The sequence below is a fragment of the Chenopodium quinoa genome, unplaced genomic scaffold, assembly GCF_001683475.1.
Source record: "Chenopodium quinoa cultivar QQ74 unplaced genomic scaffold, ASM168347v1, whole genome shotgun sequence".
Lineage (NCBI taxonomy): Eukaryota > Viridiplantae > Streptophyta > Magnoliopsida > Caryophyllales > Amaranthaceae > Chenopodium > Chenopodium quinoa.
In genome coordinates, this window is record NW_018742907.1 from 368,049 (window position 1) to 385,227 (window position 17,179).

Genomic DNA, 17,179 nt, shown 5'->3' on the forward strand with positions numbered 1-17,179 from the left:
CTTGTAATAATTACTTCATATTAGCCCTGTTTGGCAAAACTAACAGTAGTGGAAAGCACTTAACGGTCGAGCAACAAGTAGCTGTTATTAGTAGTGGGTAGAGATTAGCTGTGAAGGTAACGGTTGATAGTACGAGTGTTTGGCAAAAGTAGCGGTTGCATTACTAAAATATAGTAATAATAATATAAATTGTTTAAAAAAGTAATCAAAAATTAACAAACGCTACCCGCTACTCTTAAACACTACTATTTTTAACGTTTGAGAAAAGCTACCTAAATGCTACCTCTACCGCTAATCGCTACTCACACCGCTACCTTGCCAAACACTTTTATTTTTTTCTGATAGTATTTTGACTGGTCTAAAAGCTAACCGTACTTTTATAAAGTCCAGTTGTATGTTTGTTCCGCGTTTGGTTGATTCATATTGACCCCACTGAATTACATACTTTCATTCAACGGAAACAAATCTCCTGTGATTTTCAGACCCAAACACAAACAGGGTATTACAAATACAAAGTTGAGAGGAGCGAGAAAGTGAAGGAAGAGTGAGTGAAAATGGCGAATGCAGAAGAAAGTGAAGAAATGAGTTTGGAGTTTACACCAACTTGGGTTGTTGCTGTTGTTTGTTTCATTATTATCGCCATTTCTCTTCTTGTTGAACGATGTATTCATTATGGTGGAAAGGTAAATTTTCCCCCAAAAAAAAAAAAAAAAAATAATTTTTGTTTTTTTATTGATTCCCAGATTATGTTTAACAGTGTTGATGATTTTATTGATTTTTGATTTTTGATTTTTGGTGGTGGGGTTTGATTTACAGTTATTGAAGAAGAAAAATCAGAAGCCCCTTTTTGAGGCATTGCAGAAACTTAAAGAAGGTAGAAATTTGATCTTTTTTTTTGGGTTAAAGTTATTAACTTTTAAGGTTGTTCTTTTTGTTTTGTGGGGTTTTGAATTGAAGAATTATTGTGTTTGTTTTTTTCTTTGATGGGTTTGTTTTGATTCTAAATGGGTTTTTTGAAAATAGATACTGTAATTAATTTTAAGTTTGTGTTTATGACTTATTGTGTTATCATTATTTGCCATTTTCAACTTTATATCTTTTCAGGATTAGTAACTGATGTCAATTGTTTTAAAAAGTTGGGATTTTATGTTTGAATTTTCGGTTTTCGAATACGAATAGGAGAATATTCATAGATTTATGTTGAATTCTTAGGTGTTTTTTTGCTTTTTTGATTCATGTGTTTCCAGAATTAGTTACTGATGTTTATTCATTTTAGGAAAATGAACATTTTCTTTGTTAAATTTGTGGGTTCTAAAATTTGGATGTAAAACTGATGAGGTTGTGGAATGGTGGTGGACAGAATTGATGCTTTTGGGGTTTATATCCCTAATGCTGACAGTATTGCAAGGGGCAATCTCTAAAATGTGTATTCCTGAGAAATATGTCAAGAATATGCTTCCATGTAGTCTTAAGGAGAAAGAGGCACCGGCAACGGTTGAGCACTTAGGCAGGCTCCGGCGGCTTCTGTCTGAAGCGGCCGTATCTCAGTCTGCTTATTGTGCCAGCAAGGTAATGATAATTCTAAATGCTGCATTTCACATTTTACATTTCACTAATGTATCGCTGTTCTATTGGACTTTTGTTTGTGGGTTCATTGTTGGGATGTAATCTTTAGCTTTGGTTTGTATATTAATTGTTTTTGTTTGCATAATTGGTTCTATATTGTTTGTTACTGAACCCACAATTTATGCCATGATCTGTGGTTTACATTCCATGTTTGTTGACTATTACTCTTCATATGAGTCAAACTTATGCCAAAACAATGGTTATATACTTCGTACTACATAGTTGTTGATGCTTGGTCATATTTTAATGTTCTTCTTTGAAAATTATTGGCGTTTTATATAAATGTTAATTGTCAAGAAGCAAGTGGCCTTCAAATGATTTTTTCTGTATGCCTGTATTTCTTGTCATTATATCGTGTCATTTAAGCCTTTTAGGATGAATTTCTCCTGGAGTTGGATTTGGACCTTCTGCTTTCTTATTTTTTTTTTTTTCAAATTTGTTGGAAAGCCCGAGTAATATGTTTTCTGCAATCAATGCAAACGGCTGAGATTGGTTGACATGAATTTCAAGTTCATGTTGGTCTGGAGGTCAGTTGTTTTTGGTAAAGGAGGACCTCAAAGTCTACTTTTTTCTAAGAGAATCCAAACCTAAATCATTTCATTCCTGCAATGTGACATACACTGCACTGATACACCAATGCATGAAGCCGAAATCTAAATAATTTTTTTCTGCATTGTGACAATGTAGAATATTTTTCAGTTTTTTACACTAATTTCTTGTAACTTATATATGTGCTAAACTGCTAACTGCTAAAAGCGTTTGGTGACCTGGATGTCTCCGCACTTGAGAGTATTACTTATCATTTGTTACCTTTGTTTGCAGCACAAAGTTCCCTTTTTATCCGTTGAAGGGCTTCATCATTTGCATATCTTCATCTTTGTTTTGGCGGTCGTTCATGTCACTTTCTCTGTCTTGACCGTCGTTTTTGGGGGAGCAAGAGTATGTATCCAGGCTTACTTATGCTCTTTTACTGCTGTTCAGTCATTGTTGTGTTCTTTCATGCTGTCAAGGTGGTTTGATTTTTGCTGATGTATATTCTATGGGACAGATACGCCAATGGAAGCATTGGGAAGATGCTATTGCTAAGGAAAATTATGATACAAACCAGGGTAAGAAGTAGCATAAATAATATTTCTTGCTGTTTCCTTGTTTACTTTGCATCAGTGTTGCTCTTCTCTTGTTTGGTTTTAAAACAAAAAAGAGAAAAGAAATGGAGGGGCCACTCTTTGTTGGAAATAATGCAATTTTAAGCTGTTTGGAAGACGCATTGGGTGGTCACTTTGCTTGTTTACGGTATCAGGAGTAGCTCTTGTGATTTTTTTCCTAGGAAGAAAAATAATGTATGGAAGTATTTGAAGCATTTGTGTACCTAGTTTATTGATCTGAACTGTTGACCATTCTTTTGTGTAGCGTTGAAACCTGCAGTCACCCATGTCCATGACCATGCATTCATACGTGATCATTTTGTGGGTGTTGGTGAAAAATCTTCTATCTTGCGTTGGATGGTAAGCAAGTTTTGTTTTCATTGCATGATGGGTGCTCAAATTTAATGTTAAGTATAGGCAAAGCTCAATATTATTCCACTGAAATTTAAGTGTTATGAAGTATCTTTTAAGGTTGATCGGCATGTAGGATGTGTTCTTTGATTTTTGATTTTAAAATTTTAAATTCTTAAATTAAATTTAATGTACGGAATAAATTACCCCTATATTCCCACTACAATATTCGTTAGCTGTAGATATTTGTAGCTGCATTTAGAGTGAAATCTCTTATGGTTACTGTGTGACATTCTGAATGAGAGACAATGGATTTTTGCTATTTACTAGATGCATGTTAATCTCTGGAAAGCCATCAATCAATCTAAGTTGAGATATCAGTTTCTCCTTGCTTGTGTACACTTTTATTGTCAGTTGTTGCAAGATCTTGACTTATTCTAGCTATGAATATCATTATGAGTTATAACTTTCTTGTATAATTGAAGTCTTTTCAACTCAGAATTACTACTTTATTGTCCAGAGATTGATTGGAAAATGTATTGGTTATTTTTCAGCATTCTTTCATCAAGCAGTTTTATGGAGCAGTGACAAAAGCAGATTACCTGACATTGCGCATGGGTTTCATTATGGTATTCTTTTCATATAGTTTTTATTGCATTTTCCTGCATGTTGATGTACTTGTTTTTACAGTTTTGTTTCTAGCATGTAATTTATGATCACAATATACCTATCATGTGTTGAATAGATTAGTAATGATTTTATTTCAGACACATTGCAGAGGAAATCGCAAATTTAATTTTCACAAGTACATGATTCGTGCACTGGAAGATGATTTTAAGCGGGTTGTTGGTATAAGGCAAGTGGTATATCTCATGTAGAATGTCATATTTTTGGCAGCTTTTTAGAATTATGGACTGAGATTCTGATTTGTGTGATGCAGCTGGTATCTTTGGGTATTTGTGATCATCTTCTTGTTGCTGAATGTCAATGGTATGAATTTTCAGTCTTCTACCCTAAGCATCTTATTGTTCATAATATATGGAGTATTTTATTCATGTATAATATTTGCTACTTTTTCCAGTGCTTTTCCTCAAAAATATACATTATCTAATCAGCTTATCTTTGGCATTTATTCGTGTACTAGATTGTGCTTTCTTTTCTTCATAATTTTCATTAATTTGTTAAGATTACAGAGGTTCAATTTAAAATGCTTGCTGTTAGTGTTTTTGACAACAATAACCTTATAAACACTAGTTTCTGAGGAATTTAATCACTGTGTTGTGTGGAATAATATTTCTGTACAATAAATTGAAATCATGCTAATTTGCTTGCTTCTTGTGCTAGATAGCACCCCTCCCCTGTTTATTAAATAGTTCAACCGTTTTGGAGTTGATTTTCTGCTTTATAGTCAATTTGGTAGTTGTGATGACAGTTTGTTATCATCATCCCTTGGATTTATTTTCGCTGTATTACTTTTATCAATATGTATATTCTCGACCGGTAAAGATGTAGATGAATAGAGCCATTATCATTATTTTAACTTCGGCAAACCTTACTACCTTTGTGTTAGAATCCAACTCCTTTTGATGTATTAGATTCCATTTAAGTGCTTTCCTAGAGTTTAGGTTATGTTTTCTTAGCTTGAGGTCCCATTATTGTGTTACTGTCAGTCAGTGTTCACTAGGGATTCTCCTTGTATGTCATTTAAAGCTCTTTAGAGGGCGAATGATTAATGAAATCTTAAAACCTTCTACCAAGTGTTGCCTGGCTTTTATGCTTGTTTGTTGTTAGACCTTTATAGATATTGTGTCTTACTTGCATATTAGCTCCCCTCCAACCCAACTTGATGCGCTAAGGACTCGTGGTTCGGACCCGCTTGTGCCCGCTTTGAAGTATCGGCCGTCACAAGCCCCGACCACCCGCACTCCGTCGCCCAGATAGACGTGAGTGCTCCTGAGATTCTATTGCCCGCTTGTGTTGCTTTGTGCTCACAAGCCCCTCTTCCGCTCAAGGCTAGCATTCTTGCCGCCAAAAGGCTAGAGCGCGCCGCACGTTTCGGGGTCCAAACTCCCGGACCGTGACAGTTGGTATCAGAGCCGAGGCTCAAACCTCGTCGCAAGCAACCCGTGTAGACACCAAGGAGGGCTACACGAAGATGGAATTCGTAGAAGAAAGGCTCGCTTGGCTCGAGGAGAAGGCGGACAAATGGGCCGAGCTCCAAGTCATTGTACACGAGCAAGCCCAGCAAATTGTGAAATTGATGGCTGACAGAGATGCCCTCCGCGAACAATTGCAATTTGTTCAAGGAAAAGCCGACGAAGCACTTGAGAAATGTGCTACCTTAACGCGCGCTGTGGGCAGAGACGCACTGGGTGTTGGTGCGGCGAAGATAAAGCCGCCCAAACCTCGCGACTACAGTGGCGCTAGAGATGCGATAGAAGTTGATAACTTCCTCTTCGACATGGAGCAGTACTTCCGAATATGTCAACTAAGTGACGATCAGAAGGTGGATACTGCCATCATGTACTTGTCCGAAGATGCTAAGCTGTGGTGGCGCACCAAGCACGCAGACATCGAAGCAGGAAGGATCAAGATTGATACATGGGCGGAGTTCAAAGAGGAACTCAAAGAACAATTCTACCCCGTCAACACAGCGTTTGTTGCACGGATGAAGTTGCAAGAGTGCCGCCAGAAGGGTTCTCTTCGCAACTATGTTAAGGAATACTCGGCGATAATGTTGGACATCACAGACATGAATGAGAAAGATCGTGTGTTCAACTTTGTCAACGGGTTAAAGGAATGGGCGCAGCGAGAGATTTTGAGGCAGAATATTGATACCCTCGCTGCTGCTATGTGTGCTGCTGAGAGATTGATGGACTACTCAGTCGGGAAGGGTCGTCAATCTGAGAAGGATTCAAGTGGGACGTCAACACGCTCTAACAGTCCGTCTCCAAGCTCTCCAAAGGGTATAGAGAACGGCTCACGAGTATCGTCCAACACCATTAATACATATCATAGAAGAAGTGGAGGAGGTGATGCCCAGAGACAAACATCTACCCCCTCCCACAACTCAGGAAACTCGAGGGCCGGCGCATCCTCGGCAAACACAAGGGCAATAAACTGCATACTTTGTCGAGGTCCACACAAATGGTGGGATTGCGAGCATAAAGAAGAACTTGACAAGATCCAAAAGAGATTGTCATCCATGTCCGTTCAGGAGGCCACAAAAGAGACTAGCAGCGATGAGGAGCCCACATATAGGATGGGTTCCATACGACGCCTGAGTGCTATGAGAATGATAGCACCTCAAGAAGAACCAGAAGTCCGATATCTTTCGGCAATGCGAGTGATGGAGCCTGAGAAGAAGGAAACATCGAAGAAACAAGCTCGCACCAGAAACCCAGAGAAGCGGGAGATAAAGCCCATGGAGTTGGCAACATCCCAGATACACACCCGCCAAAACCAGAATCAGTCACAAGGTTCGAAGCAAAGAGCGACGAGCCCAGAGACACCAAAGAGACACCAAAGAAGAACCTCCCAAGAGGGAGGAGAAACAGTGGTTGAGCAAACAACGCAGGGCGCGTGCAAGGGATTACAAAGAAAATGGTCACCCAAGAGGCACCAGCCACAACTTGAAGCTCTCCACCACAGTCTCAAGGAAGCAGCTCCCCAACAGATGATGGTGGAAGCAGCTGTCCCCCTTAATTCAACAGATTCCACTCCCAGGAGGAAATTTAGAGATGAAGCTCTCAACAAGATGTTCGAGCCGAGCGACTTCAGAGACAAGCTCCTCGTCAACAAAGAAGATCCAGCTCAAGAGTCAGATAAGATTCCAGAAGATAGCCGCACCAACGGCGCATCCGAAACTTGAGATAGTTTAGGGTTTTCTAATTTTGATTGTAACTTTTGTAAGTCGACGAGGTCGTCGACAGCTTAAGTAGGGGAGGATGTTAGAATCCAACTCCTTTTGATGTATTAGATTCCATTTAAGTGCTTTCCTAGAGTTTAGGTTATGTTTTCTTAGCTTGAGGTCCCATTATTGTGTTACTGTCAGATCAGTGTTCACTAGGGATTCTCCTTGTATGTCATTTAAAGCTCTTTAGAGGGCGAATGATTAATGAAATCTTAAAACCTTCTACCAAGTGTTGCCTGGCTTTTATGCTTGTTTGTTGTTAGACCTTTATAGATATTGTGTCTTACTTGCATATTAGCTCCCCTCCAACCCAACTTGATGCGCTAAGGACTCGTGGTTCGGACCCGCTTGTGCCCGCTTTGAAGTATCGGCCGTCACAAGCCCCGACCACCCGCACTCCGTCGCCCAGATAGACGTGAGTGCTCCTGAGATTCTATTGCCCGCTTGTGTTGCTTTGTGCTCACAAGCCCCTCTTCCGCTCAAGGCTAGCGTTCTTGCCGCCAAAAGGCTAGAGCGCGCCGCACGTTTCGGGGTCCAAACTCCCGGACCGTGACACTTTGTCTCTTTGTTCTTTGAGAGTTGACAACTTGACAATTTCGACTATTGATTAGGCTTGCCTTATATTATCTTGCCTACTCTAATTTCACCCAAAGAAAACAAAGAAAAAGAACACTTGAAACCCCAGCCCACTCCTTGTTCTCATAATCATCATTTTTTATTCTAAACTGTAGTATATATATATATATATATATATATATATATATATATATATATATATATATATATATATATATATGTTTTTTAATCTTATGTATGTACTTCTTTGCAGGTTGGCATACGTATTTCTGGATAGCATTTATTCCATTCATTGTAAGTTTCACGCTCCTCTTAGGGAACAGCTCAACCTTATAGGCTTATACATCTAGTTTAACTTCTTTTATTTTATTATTTTTATTATTTTTATTTATGTTTTTTACCTTACCCTTTTTAAAGAGATCGAACAACTTCCTACATCTTTTATGTGTTTTGATCTTCTTTCTGATAGTATTTGAGGCACCCTTTTTTGATGTGTTTTCTGTCTTAGATTGACCAATTTCAGTTCATTTTGTACGGGACTTTCTCTTTTCACCTCTTATTTTTTCAAGGATCTGAGTTACTTGCCTAGAGATTTTCTTTCAAACAAACCTATGAATCTGAGTGCACTGTTTTTTCTGTTTCTTATCGTTTTTGACTGTTTGTGTGCATTGATATATTGTAAAGTCTTGCTTAGGAACCTTGTCTGAAGTCACCAAAGTGGTTTTGGTCTTTCTGCTAAAATAAAATGCTGCCTTTTTCTTTATAGTCCTTATCTCTGGTTTTGAACTGTTTTCAGCTTCTCCTTGCCGTGGGAACAAAACTGGAGCATGTTATAACTGAGCTTGCTCATGAAGTTGCTGAAAAACACGTTGCCATAGAAGGGGACCTGGTGGTTAAGCCTTCTGATGAACATTTTTGGTTCAGTCGACCTCAGATTACCCTATTCCTTATCCACTTCATACTATTCCAAAATGCATTTGAGATAGCATATTTCTTTTGGATATGGGTGAGCTGCTGTTTTAAGTGTTTCTGGGTTCTTGAAATTACTAATTGCCTTTTTGGTTTATATACAAACTTTAAATTTTCCTCTTTCGCTGTCCCCTCTGTCCTCTAAAATTGTAGGTGCAATATGGTTTTGACTCCTGTATTATGGGACAAGTGCGCTACATTGTACCAAGGCTCATCATTGGGTAAATACTTATTTCTTTTCTGCTCAAATTTTTGTCATAACCTAGACATCTTTTGTTCCTCTTAGTGATTTTCTTTTCCAATTCTTTGCAGCGTTATCATCCAAGTTCTGTGTAGTTACAGCACTCTACCTCTTTACGCAATTGTTACCCAGGTATATTAATTTTGTGCAAAATTTTGCTCCCGCTTGTCTTATGAAGTTCTTCCTTCTGAAATCTGCTGTTATGATATTGCAAATATATGTCTCATAGTTTTACCTATTAAACATATTTTTTTGGTATCTTTTGTTATATTATGAAGATGGGAAGCAACTTTAAGAAGGCAATATTCGATGAACATGTACAAGCTGGTATCCTAGGATGGCGTGAGAAGGTAAAGAAGAAGAAAGGTTTGAAAGGGTCGGTTAATGGCTCCACAACTGGCGAGACATCCACTGAGGGTTCCGCAACGAGAATTCAGATGGCTAGACTTTTCCAGAAGGACAAGGAAGGGAATGAGATTCAACCAAGTAGCACATAAGGAAACACTGGTTGGTACTCATATTAAAGCAAACAGTATAAACCATTGGTTGGAGTGGGTAGCGAAAAATTTAACCTCGTTTTAAGTTTCAAGATGAGGTGTGGTAAATACCTTTGATCTTTGGAAATGAAGGGGTCATTTTGATGTGTTTTATAGGTGGTAGGAAGTACATGTAGAACAATATTTGTATACGTATTACTGCAATTTTGTTTTCCATGATCTTGGATGAGAGTAGTAGGGTACATAGGTCCATGTAAGACTGTAAGTGTATAACCATATCATCTAGCCAATTATTTCGAGTATCATGACTTGAAACAAAACGCTTAAATTATGTACCAGTATAATGCTCAATGCGTACAGCTGTAGCAACTTTGTATTAGGGGTTACATATCTTACTGTGTACATTAATCTTATACAATTACTGTTGCATTTTTCTTTGGCAAAAACAATTTATTGTTGTTAGTAAACATGTATACTTTGTTTTGCTGCGTTTTCTAGTTTGGCAAGTCTTTGCAATGAATAAGCTTCCTTGCGTCTGTTTAAAGACAGTGTATGTACTATGTTGAGGACCTTGAGGTGGTACTCGTATAGTCGTATTACCAATGTGACAATTTCTGCAATTCATCAGTGATGTTGAATAGAAGTGAGTAAATCAACCATTAATTTGTAATCAAAATTATGCTAATTTAACTAAACCATCACCATATAACATTATAAAACATTATACTTAATAGCTCCCAATAATATGAGTATTACTATCAAGTATATACGGAATAATTTTTGTTTGATGTAAAGTGAACCGCACAAAGATAATGATGTAGACGAGATTAAATGTAAGAAGTTTTAAATATCAACGCAAATATTTAAGGCACTCCCTAATTTACATTCACAAAGTTACTGCCAATCGACATTATAAATTATGATTAATGATTTATTCAAATCAAATCTTATTAATACAACCAATTCCATTTACTACGTATAAATCCTTTCCACTTTCTTTGTCTCCACTATTGTAGATTTGTAGCTCTCTTCTCCTTCATTTTTGGGCGGGAAACCAAGAAACTCCTTTCAACTTCAAAAATTATTCCCTTAATTTCTCTCTCCTTCATTCCTCTCATTCCTTCAATACCCATTTCCATGTCCAAAACCCCCACCAGAAGAACCCTAAAAAATGGCACAATTTCCTCAACAAAATCCTCTGATATCACCCCCATCAAGAGGAAACGAGTTGTCAAGCCGAAGAATACTTCAAACAATAAAGGGCAAAGTGAAATTGAAGATATTGAGGATTTATTGAAGTTCAAAGAGGAAGAAATTGCAGAAATTAGGGTTTCTTTGTTGGAATGGTATGATAAAAATAAGAGGGATTTGCCTTGGAGGAGATTGAAAGATGATGATGATGGAAAAGAGAAAAAGGCATATGGGGTTTGGGTTTCGGAAGTGATGCTGCAACAAACTAGGGTTGCTACTGTCATTGATTATTTTAATCGTTGGGTGTTGAAATGGCCCTCCCTTTATCATCTTTCACTTGCTTCTCTTGAGGTTGTTCTTCTTAATCCTCTGCTTTTCTCATTATTTTTGTGGTTTTTATAATTTTAGTTTGTGTTTATTCTGAAACACTGGTCGTATAATCTATTTTGAGACGTGCCGAAAAAGTTGAAATATTTACTAGAATAGTAATGTTTTGTGATTGATTTTTTAAGGTTTTGTGATTACTGTCACTCAAAATGAGCAAGGAAGAGAGTGTGAGAATGACCTGATTATTGTAGTGGGTTTAAAAGTAAATTCTTGTTATATACGAAGTATTTATTAAGAACGGTTGAGATAATGTGACAATTATTTTGCGACAAAAGGAGGTGCCCTTAGTGAGTTTTGGAGATTGGGTAATGAGGAAAGTAGATGCATTTTTCTGAAAGAGATGGAGATTTGTGGGGGTGATATTGTCTAGAAATAAAGGTGGAGTCTTGGATGCCAAGATGAACTGGTGATTGAATCTATGTCATGCTGTTTGCTGATGTTATGTAACTTATTTTGACCTTGTTTATTTTAAAGTGGGTTTGCTTGTGAGTTGTGATTTATCTCTATAATTCTATAAGCTAGTTGAACTATTTTTGTCTGAGTTGCAAACCTCTGGAGTGCTCCGATTTATTAGTAAGAGAGAGGCAAGTAGTTGTCTTTGTAGGATTATGATTACAAACTATCTTGATGGACATCTATGTTTAATTCTCAAGGTGCAAATTAATGTGTGTTCGCATCATAATTTGACAGACGAAACTTCAGTGAAATTGCTGTATGTAATTTGAGATTTGGATCAATGTCCATCAATGGTCTTGTTCTGATCCAAATAACATATCAGTTCGTTGACAAGTTTGCATAAGGTTGTTATATGTCTTCATTGGTGAAGTAAAATAGTAGTATTTCTTTGCAGGAGGTGAATGAAATGTGGGCAGGTTTGGGATATTACCGACGAGCAAGGTATTTGTTAGAGGTAAGCACTAAGCACATAACCTCTGCTTTCTTTCTTTTGTATTCATTAATATTTCTCTTTGTGGGTTTGTTGTTCATGTAATCTCTCAAAGATTGATGGGATTTCTTTGGTTCTTCAAGCAATACATTTATGTAATTGGTTTCGGTATAATGACTTATAATGACGGAAGAGGGCCTGCATGATAGGCAGCTGACTCCTTTTACTTGCCTATAGGGGGCAAAAAAGATTATTGAAGATGGTGGGAATTTTCCCAGAACAGTCTCTTCTCTAAAGAAAGTCCCTGGCATTGGAGAATATACAGCGGGTGCCATTGCCTCTATTGCATTCAATGAGGTTGGACTTGCATATAACTGAGTGTTTATGCTTTCTTATAAATCTAATCTGTCTGACTGCCTGAGCTCACTATTTTTAGGTTGTGCCTGTCGTAGATGGCAATGTAGTTAGGGTGCTCGCTAGACTGAAGGCTATATCTGCAAATCCAAAAGACTCAGTGACTGTAAAGAAATTTTGGTGAGTATTTATGTGCAACCCTTGTTCTTGACAAATGTTTTCTTCAAATCATTTTCTGGTAATTGGAAAGTGGTGAAGCAGAGTGGATTATTGTCTGTGCTCATGCAATATTAGAGATTTCTGCAACTGTGTTCAACACTATATGGTTATATGTGACTTAAGTATACTGAAAGTTCTCATCATGATTGTTTGTGTTCTATCATATCCAAGGATGAACTACATGACACATGGACCCTGATTTTGTAGCTCACTAGGTTGAGTATCTCATCCTTGAACTTATTGTCCGATCAAGACTGTTTAAGATGTTTTGTGATGATTATATGCATATGAGATGATTACAGCTCAAACATGCAAATTCCTATGATAGTTTAGCCATCATCTAATGTTAGTTTTCCACTGTTACTCATTGATGCAAGTATGTTACTGAATGTTTCAGGGGTATATAGTGTCAGACTTGAAATTTGCCCTTTACTAGTTACCACTGAGGCCTAAAGATCCATTTTTTTTAATATTAAAAAAAAAATTGCTTAAAAAGTAATGGACTGAAATGAAATGGCTCATTGAACTGAGTATGTGTCTTTTTCTAAAGTAGGAGGGAGTTGTTTCAGCCTTTCAGGCAGGAATTCTATTACATTCCTTTTTGTAAGTGCAGGGGTAAACTTGTGTACACTTGACTCCCTACCCTGCAATGGCCAGGAGTCCAGGACCCTCTTTAGGGCATTGGGATGTTGATGCTGAAGTAAAGTGTTAAAATTTATAATTACCGATTAGGAAATTTGAAATAAAGGGAATATTATAAGGTTTTCTCAGCATTCTGTGATCTTATCATGTATTACTTTGGTTGCTGATACAAGTCTTTGTCAGGAGTTTGGCAGGCCAACTAGTAGATCCTCATAGACCTGGAGAATTTAACCAGGCACTTATGGAGCTTGGTGCTACAATATGCACACCAACAAGCCCAAGCTGTTCTGAATGTCCCATTTCAGCTCAATGCCATGCATTAGCACTATCTCGGCAGGGTGGTATAGTTACCGATTATCCACTGAAAGTTGTTAAGGCTAAGCAGAGAAATGAATTCTCTGCTGTATGTGTTTTGGAGGTGACAGAATCCCATAATTTGCTAGAAAACAACCAGAAATCTAGACACTGCCTTCTTGTAAAGAGGCCCGATGGAGGCTTGCTAGCCGGCCTTTGGGAGTTTCCATCTGTGCTACTGGGACAGGAATCTGAAACAGCGATTAGAAGGAAAGCAATTGATAAATACTTAAAAACATCATTCAATCTTGATGCAAAGAAAACTTGCAAAGTGCTTTTAAGAGAGGAGGTTGGAGAGTACGTCCACATATTCTCTCACATACGGCTGAAGATGTATGTTGAATACTTGGTCATACATCTAAATGGTACGAGTAGTTTCTTCTTCCTGCTCTTTACTATCCCATCACCTGACTGCTGCGACGATTATTTTTAAAAGGTTTTGATTCCGTGTTATTGAAGGTGGGTTGAAACTCTTGCAAAGTGTGTCGGATGAAGGAAATATGATCTGGAAATGTGCTGACAGCAAGGAACTTTCAAGCATGGGTCTGACATCTGGTGTTAGGAAGGTATTACTTTGCCCTCTTCGTTCTTAATCTCCTTTGTTTTAGATATTCAAAAAGACACTGCAATTTTTTTTTTTTTTTTTTTTTTTTTGAAACCAAAGACTCTACAATTAGAAAAGTATATCTTTACTAAAAAAAAGATTGCTTTTCTTCTTCGCTGAGCGAACTTGTAGTTGAACTTGTTGCTGGCACAGAATATTCTAAAGTGTTATTTTTCCTTGTCTTTGTTTGGTCTATTTGGGTCTGTTGTATAAATATAACACATCAAGTCATCTTGCCCAAGGTACTTTAAAATTTGGGGTTGTTTGTAAATAAAAGGTGGGATTTTTTAAAGAAGTTGTTCTCTTACTTTCCTCAAACCAACACTAGACACCTAGTTATGAATGACCTTTTTCTTTCACTGCTGCAGGTTTACACCATGGTTCAGCAATTCAAAGAAAACAGCTTGACTGCTGCAACTCAAGATACTAAACAAACAAAATCAAGAAAGAGAAGATGAAGTTATACTTGTATGCCTTTGCTGGCATAGATCAATATTTTCTGATTTTTTTGTAAATTTTGTGGCAAGATCTATGTATTGATAATAGTTTTTCTAGAAGCAATATATTATTCACACAGAAGATATGTATTTCAAGATTTCCAACAGAGATATGGAGTACTGAGTATATTTATTCATCACATTTTTAATCATTCATTAATGTACCTTAAGCTGGAAAATAGCGCCTTTTGCTAGAGGCAATTTTTTTTTTGCTGCAGTTTGCACGTGGAAATCAGGTGTATGCAAAGGCCTAACAGAACAAAAAGAAATGGACCTAAGAATTTGGCCTTCACAGAATCACAGGTTAGGAACTCTTGGTGGGGTCTATTTTTAGCCTTAAAGGAGGGATTATAACAGACAAAAAAAAAGTTTTCTAATTTAAATTTCAGTGGCATATATATTTTCCAAAATTCTGTGGATATTGTCTCCTTCGGCTATGCCCCTCCATACATTCAGCATTCAGTTGATACAGAAACTCTTTTTTCCCATCTTTTCTTTGTCATCAGGCTAAGATTAAGGTTCAATAATTTTATCTTAATACTGAAAAATTATATGTGACTGATTATTAATAAGAGCAACATTTTGGATTAAATAAACAGCTGCACACAAGAGAAAACTGAAGTGCAGATGGCATTAGCGCCTGTTGGAGTTTCAAGGTTCTTTGAATCTTAATTTGCCTAGATGTTTTTATCCACTGGTTTACTGCCTTTTTTCGCTCTCCTTTGATGTACTAATGTTTAACTTATACACATGATGAGATTGCAGGATATCTTTGTTTAAAGCTGCTTCTTTGGACATTAATGGAAGTAACTGGGTTTCAAGTGGTTGCGCTTTAGCTCCTCCATCAGCTGATGCTACCAGGGTATGCGTGCCCTTTTCAGTAGACTCTTGTTGTTTATTGCAGTAATTTACTTGTATTCTTCCCCTCTTTTTACGCTTTTATGAAGTTTTAGACTATTGCTTCTGTGAAATTTCTTGTTTTTACTTACCAGTTCAATTTGCTACAGATTGTTTCATCTATATGAATATTAGATTTAGGTCTCTTTTCCAGCTGATTTAGGTCTTGTTATCTTCACCTGATTTTTCCAAATAAGACTGATTTTTATTTATTAGAACTGGTTTTTGCTTTTTTATACTGTAGTGCAAGGGTAAAAACAAGACCTGAACTTTACTATTCAAGTGTTATTTCTACTAAATTTGTTATTATATCATGATATCCAGTTCTTGTACAAATAAAGCCAGCATCTTAGCTCCAAGCTCAATATCATCTCATTTGAGTTTCTAGAATGTAGACTCTTGCTCTGTATCAAATTGTCAATCACTCCATAAACAGGACTATAACATTTGAGTTTTGGATGATCTAAATATGAAATTAATCTTTCTGTGTTACGATAACCATTCTTAAATATGCAAATCACTGACCTATTACAGCTGCTTTAGCTTGTGGTTCTCAAATCAGCTGCTCCGCGTAAACACATTGCCTGTTCAGCTGTTCAAGAATCATCCACTCCTACTGGTAATCATTCTTCTTGAATTTCACACAATCGGCCAACCTTTTTTTGGCGTTTTGTTTGACAAAAAATTATGTTTATTTTCCCTAGTTTCTGCTGAGTCAAAAGAAGAAAAGGCAGAAGCGAAACCAGCAGCTGCCAAGCCAAAAGCTGCAGCGAAAGCTCCTGCTAAAAAGCTGCCTGAATTGATGGAGGAAGATGTTATCCCTGATCTCAAATCAGCACTTGAAGCTCAAGATGATATAAAAGACCTCGAGCTAGCCTTTAAGGATACTACAGTTAGTCTTCTGCATTATTTGCATACATAATTTATCGCTAAGCTTACGAAATTAGAAAGAACTAAATCACCCTTTTTGATTTCTTGATGTAAATGAGCAGTTAGAAGGTTCATTTCAGCAAAATGGCATACCCTACTCATTTTGGGCATTTTTTCCTGATGGAGCACTAACAGGTAGTTTACAGTCTTCAGCTTTCTTTGATTCTTTTTTGCTCTCCTTTTTCTGATAAAACATTGTAGCTTTTATAAGTTTTATAGAGTTGCTCAAATTTCCACAGGTTTACATAAATGTTTTGATGCATGGATACTCTCATGGAAATCAAGTTTTCCGTCTGTGAAACTATTTCTATACACAAAACATTGACTATTTTTGGCATACCCATGTTTCACGATTGTTTCAAAATCCTAGTTTCCTTGTTTCTACATATATGTTCATAATCCCATTTTCGTTTCGTGCAACATGTATAGGTTTGATGCAATGTAACAAAGGAAGAAAATGCTAAATTTCTCGCTTAACTCTTTCTTAAACAGGTCCAAAGGGATTTGCACTGTCCTCGTATGGCTCGGAAGTGAGCACGGTGGAACCATTTCTCATCGATGAGAAGAAAATCACCTCAAAACATGTGGTGTTTTGGGTTTTGAAGCGACTGGCTGCACAAGGGATCATTCCAGTGTGGGAACAATAAGTTGCTTCAATCTAATCCAAATTTATAATTTATCTTCTTGTATAAAATCCTTTGTTAATAATATACCAAGTGCAAAAGATTATTGTTCACGCTTTGTTTACAACTTGATTCATTACTCAAAATTAACCATTTTGGATCACTGTGACTGTACAAGCAATCAGCCAAAAGCTATAAAGGTGGTTAATTATGAAGGACAATACTTCCTTCGTCCCTAATTATTTGCCTTATAGCATTTTCATATACATGTATTACT

The 17,179-nt window shown here is 37.1% G+C and overlaps 3 protein-coding genes across 3 annotated transcripts; all 3 read left to right on the forward strand.

Moving 5' to 3' along the window:
* Positions 1 to 421: 421 nt before the first annotated feature.
* LOC110727492 (MLO-like protein 1) lies at positions 422 to 9,767 on the forward strand. The gene is made up of 14 exons (XM_021907048.1): positions 422 to 683; positions 817 to 874; positions 1,361 to 1,569; positions 2,449 to 2,565; positions 2,675 to 2,735; positions 3,037 to 3,131; positions 3,677 to 3,751; positions 3,890 to 3,978; positions 4,063 to 4,112; positions 7,865 to 7,905; positions 8,408 to 8,617; positions 8,734 to 8,801; positions 8,893 to 8,953; positions 9,100 to 9,767. Exons 1-14 carry the CDS (start codon positions 555 to 557, stop codon positions 9,316 to 9,318), a joined length of 1,482 nt encoding a protein of 493 aa, XP_021762740.1. The 5' UTR covers positions 422 to 554; the 3' UTR covers positions 9,319 to 9,767.
* A 513-nt stretch (positions 9,768 to 10,280) lies between these two features.
* LOC110727493 (adenine DNA glycosylase-like) lies at positions 10,281 to 14,778 on the forward strand. The gene is made up of 7 exons (XM_021907050.1): positions 10,281 to 10,860; positions 11,747 to 11,806; positions 12,020 to 12,139; positions 12,219 to 12,316; positions 13,181 to 13,716; positions 13,811 to 13,917; positions 14,324 to 14,778. Exons 1-7 carry the CDS (start codon positions 10,456 to 10,458, stop codon positions 14,411 to 14,413), a joined length of 1,416 nt encoding a protein of 471 aa, XP_021762742.1. The 5' UTR covers positions 10,281 to 10,455; the 3' UTR covers positions 14,414 to 14,778.
* Positions 14,779 to 14,842: 64 nt separating this feature from the next.
* On the forward strand, positions 14,843 to 17,107 carry LOC110727495. The gene is made up of 7 exons (XM_021907052.1): positions 14,843 to 14,970; positions 15,052 to 15,108; positions 15,218 to 15,314; positions 15,893 to 15,968; positions 16,054 to 16,241; positions 16,342 to 16,414; positions 16,772 to 17,107. The coding sequence occupies exons 2-7, from the start codon at positions 15,080 to 15,082 to the stop codon at positions 16,924 to 16,926; spliced, it is 618 nt and encodes a 205-aa protein (XP_021762744.1). The 5' UTR covers positions 14,843 to 14,970; positions 15,052 to 15,079; the 3' UTR covers positions 16,927 to 17,107.
* Positions 17,108 to 17,179: the final 72 nt, after the last annotated feature.

What these genes read in the sequence shown, in the direction of transcription:
- LOC110727492 (XM_021907048.1), top strand. Translation starts at nt 555, where the DNA reads ATGGCGAATGCAGAAGAAAGTGAAGAAATGAGTTTGGAGTTTACACCA. An exon ending in ATTGCAGAAACTTAAAGAAG is followed by an intron (nt 875 to 1,360) that starts GTAGAAATTTGA and finishes GGTGGTGGACAG; the next exon opens with AATTGATGCTTTTGGGGTTT. An exon ending in AAGCGGGTTGTTGGTATAAG is followed by an intron (nt 3,979 to 4,062) that starts GCAAGTGGTATA and finishes TGTGTGATGCAG; the next exon opens with CTGGTATCTTTGGGTATTTG.
- LOC110727493 (XM_021907050.1), top strand. Translation starts at nt 10,456, where the DNA reads ATGTCCAAAACCCCCACCAGAAGAACCCTAAAAAATGGCACAATTTCC. An exon ending in TTTCACTTGCTTCTCTTGAG is followed by an intron (nt 10,861 to 11,746) that starts GTTGTTCTTCTT and finishes ATTTCTTTGCAG; the next exon opens with GAGGTGAATGAAATGTGGGC. An exon ending in CTTGGTCATACATCTAAATG is followed by an intron (nt 13,717 to 13,810) that starts GTACGAGTAGTT and finishes GTGTTATTGAAG; the next exon opens with GTGGGTTGAAACTCTTGCAA.
- LOC110727495 (XM_021907052.1), top strand. Translation starts at nt 15,080, where the DNA reads ATGGCATTAGCGCCTGTTGGAGTTTCAAG. An exon ending in GCGCCTGTTGGAGTTTCAAG is followed by an intron (nt 15,109 to 15,217) that starts GTTCTTTGAATC and finishes ATGAGATTGCAG; the next exon opens with GATATCTTTGTTTAAAGCTG. An exon ending in TCCTGATGGAGCACTAACAG is followed by an intron (nt 16,415 to 16,771) that starts GTAGTTTACAGT and finishes TTTCTTAAACAG; the next exon opens with GTCCAAAGGGATTTGCACTG.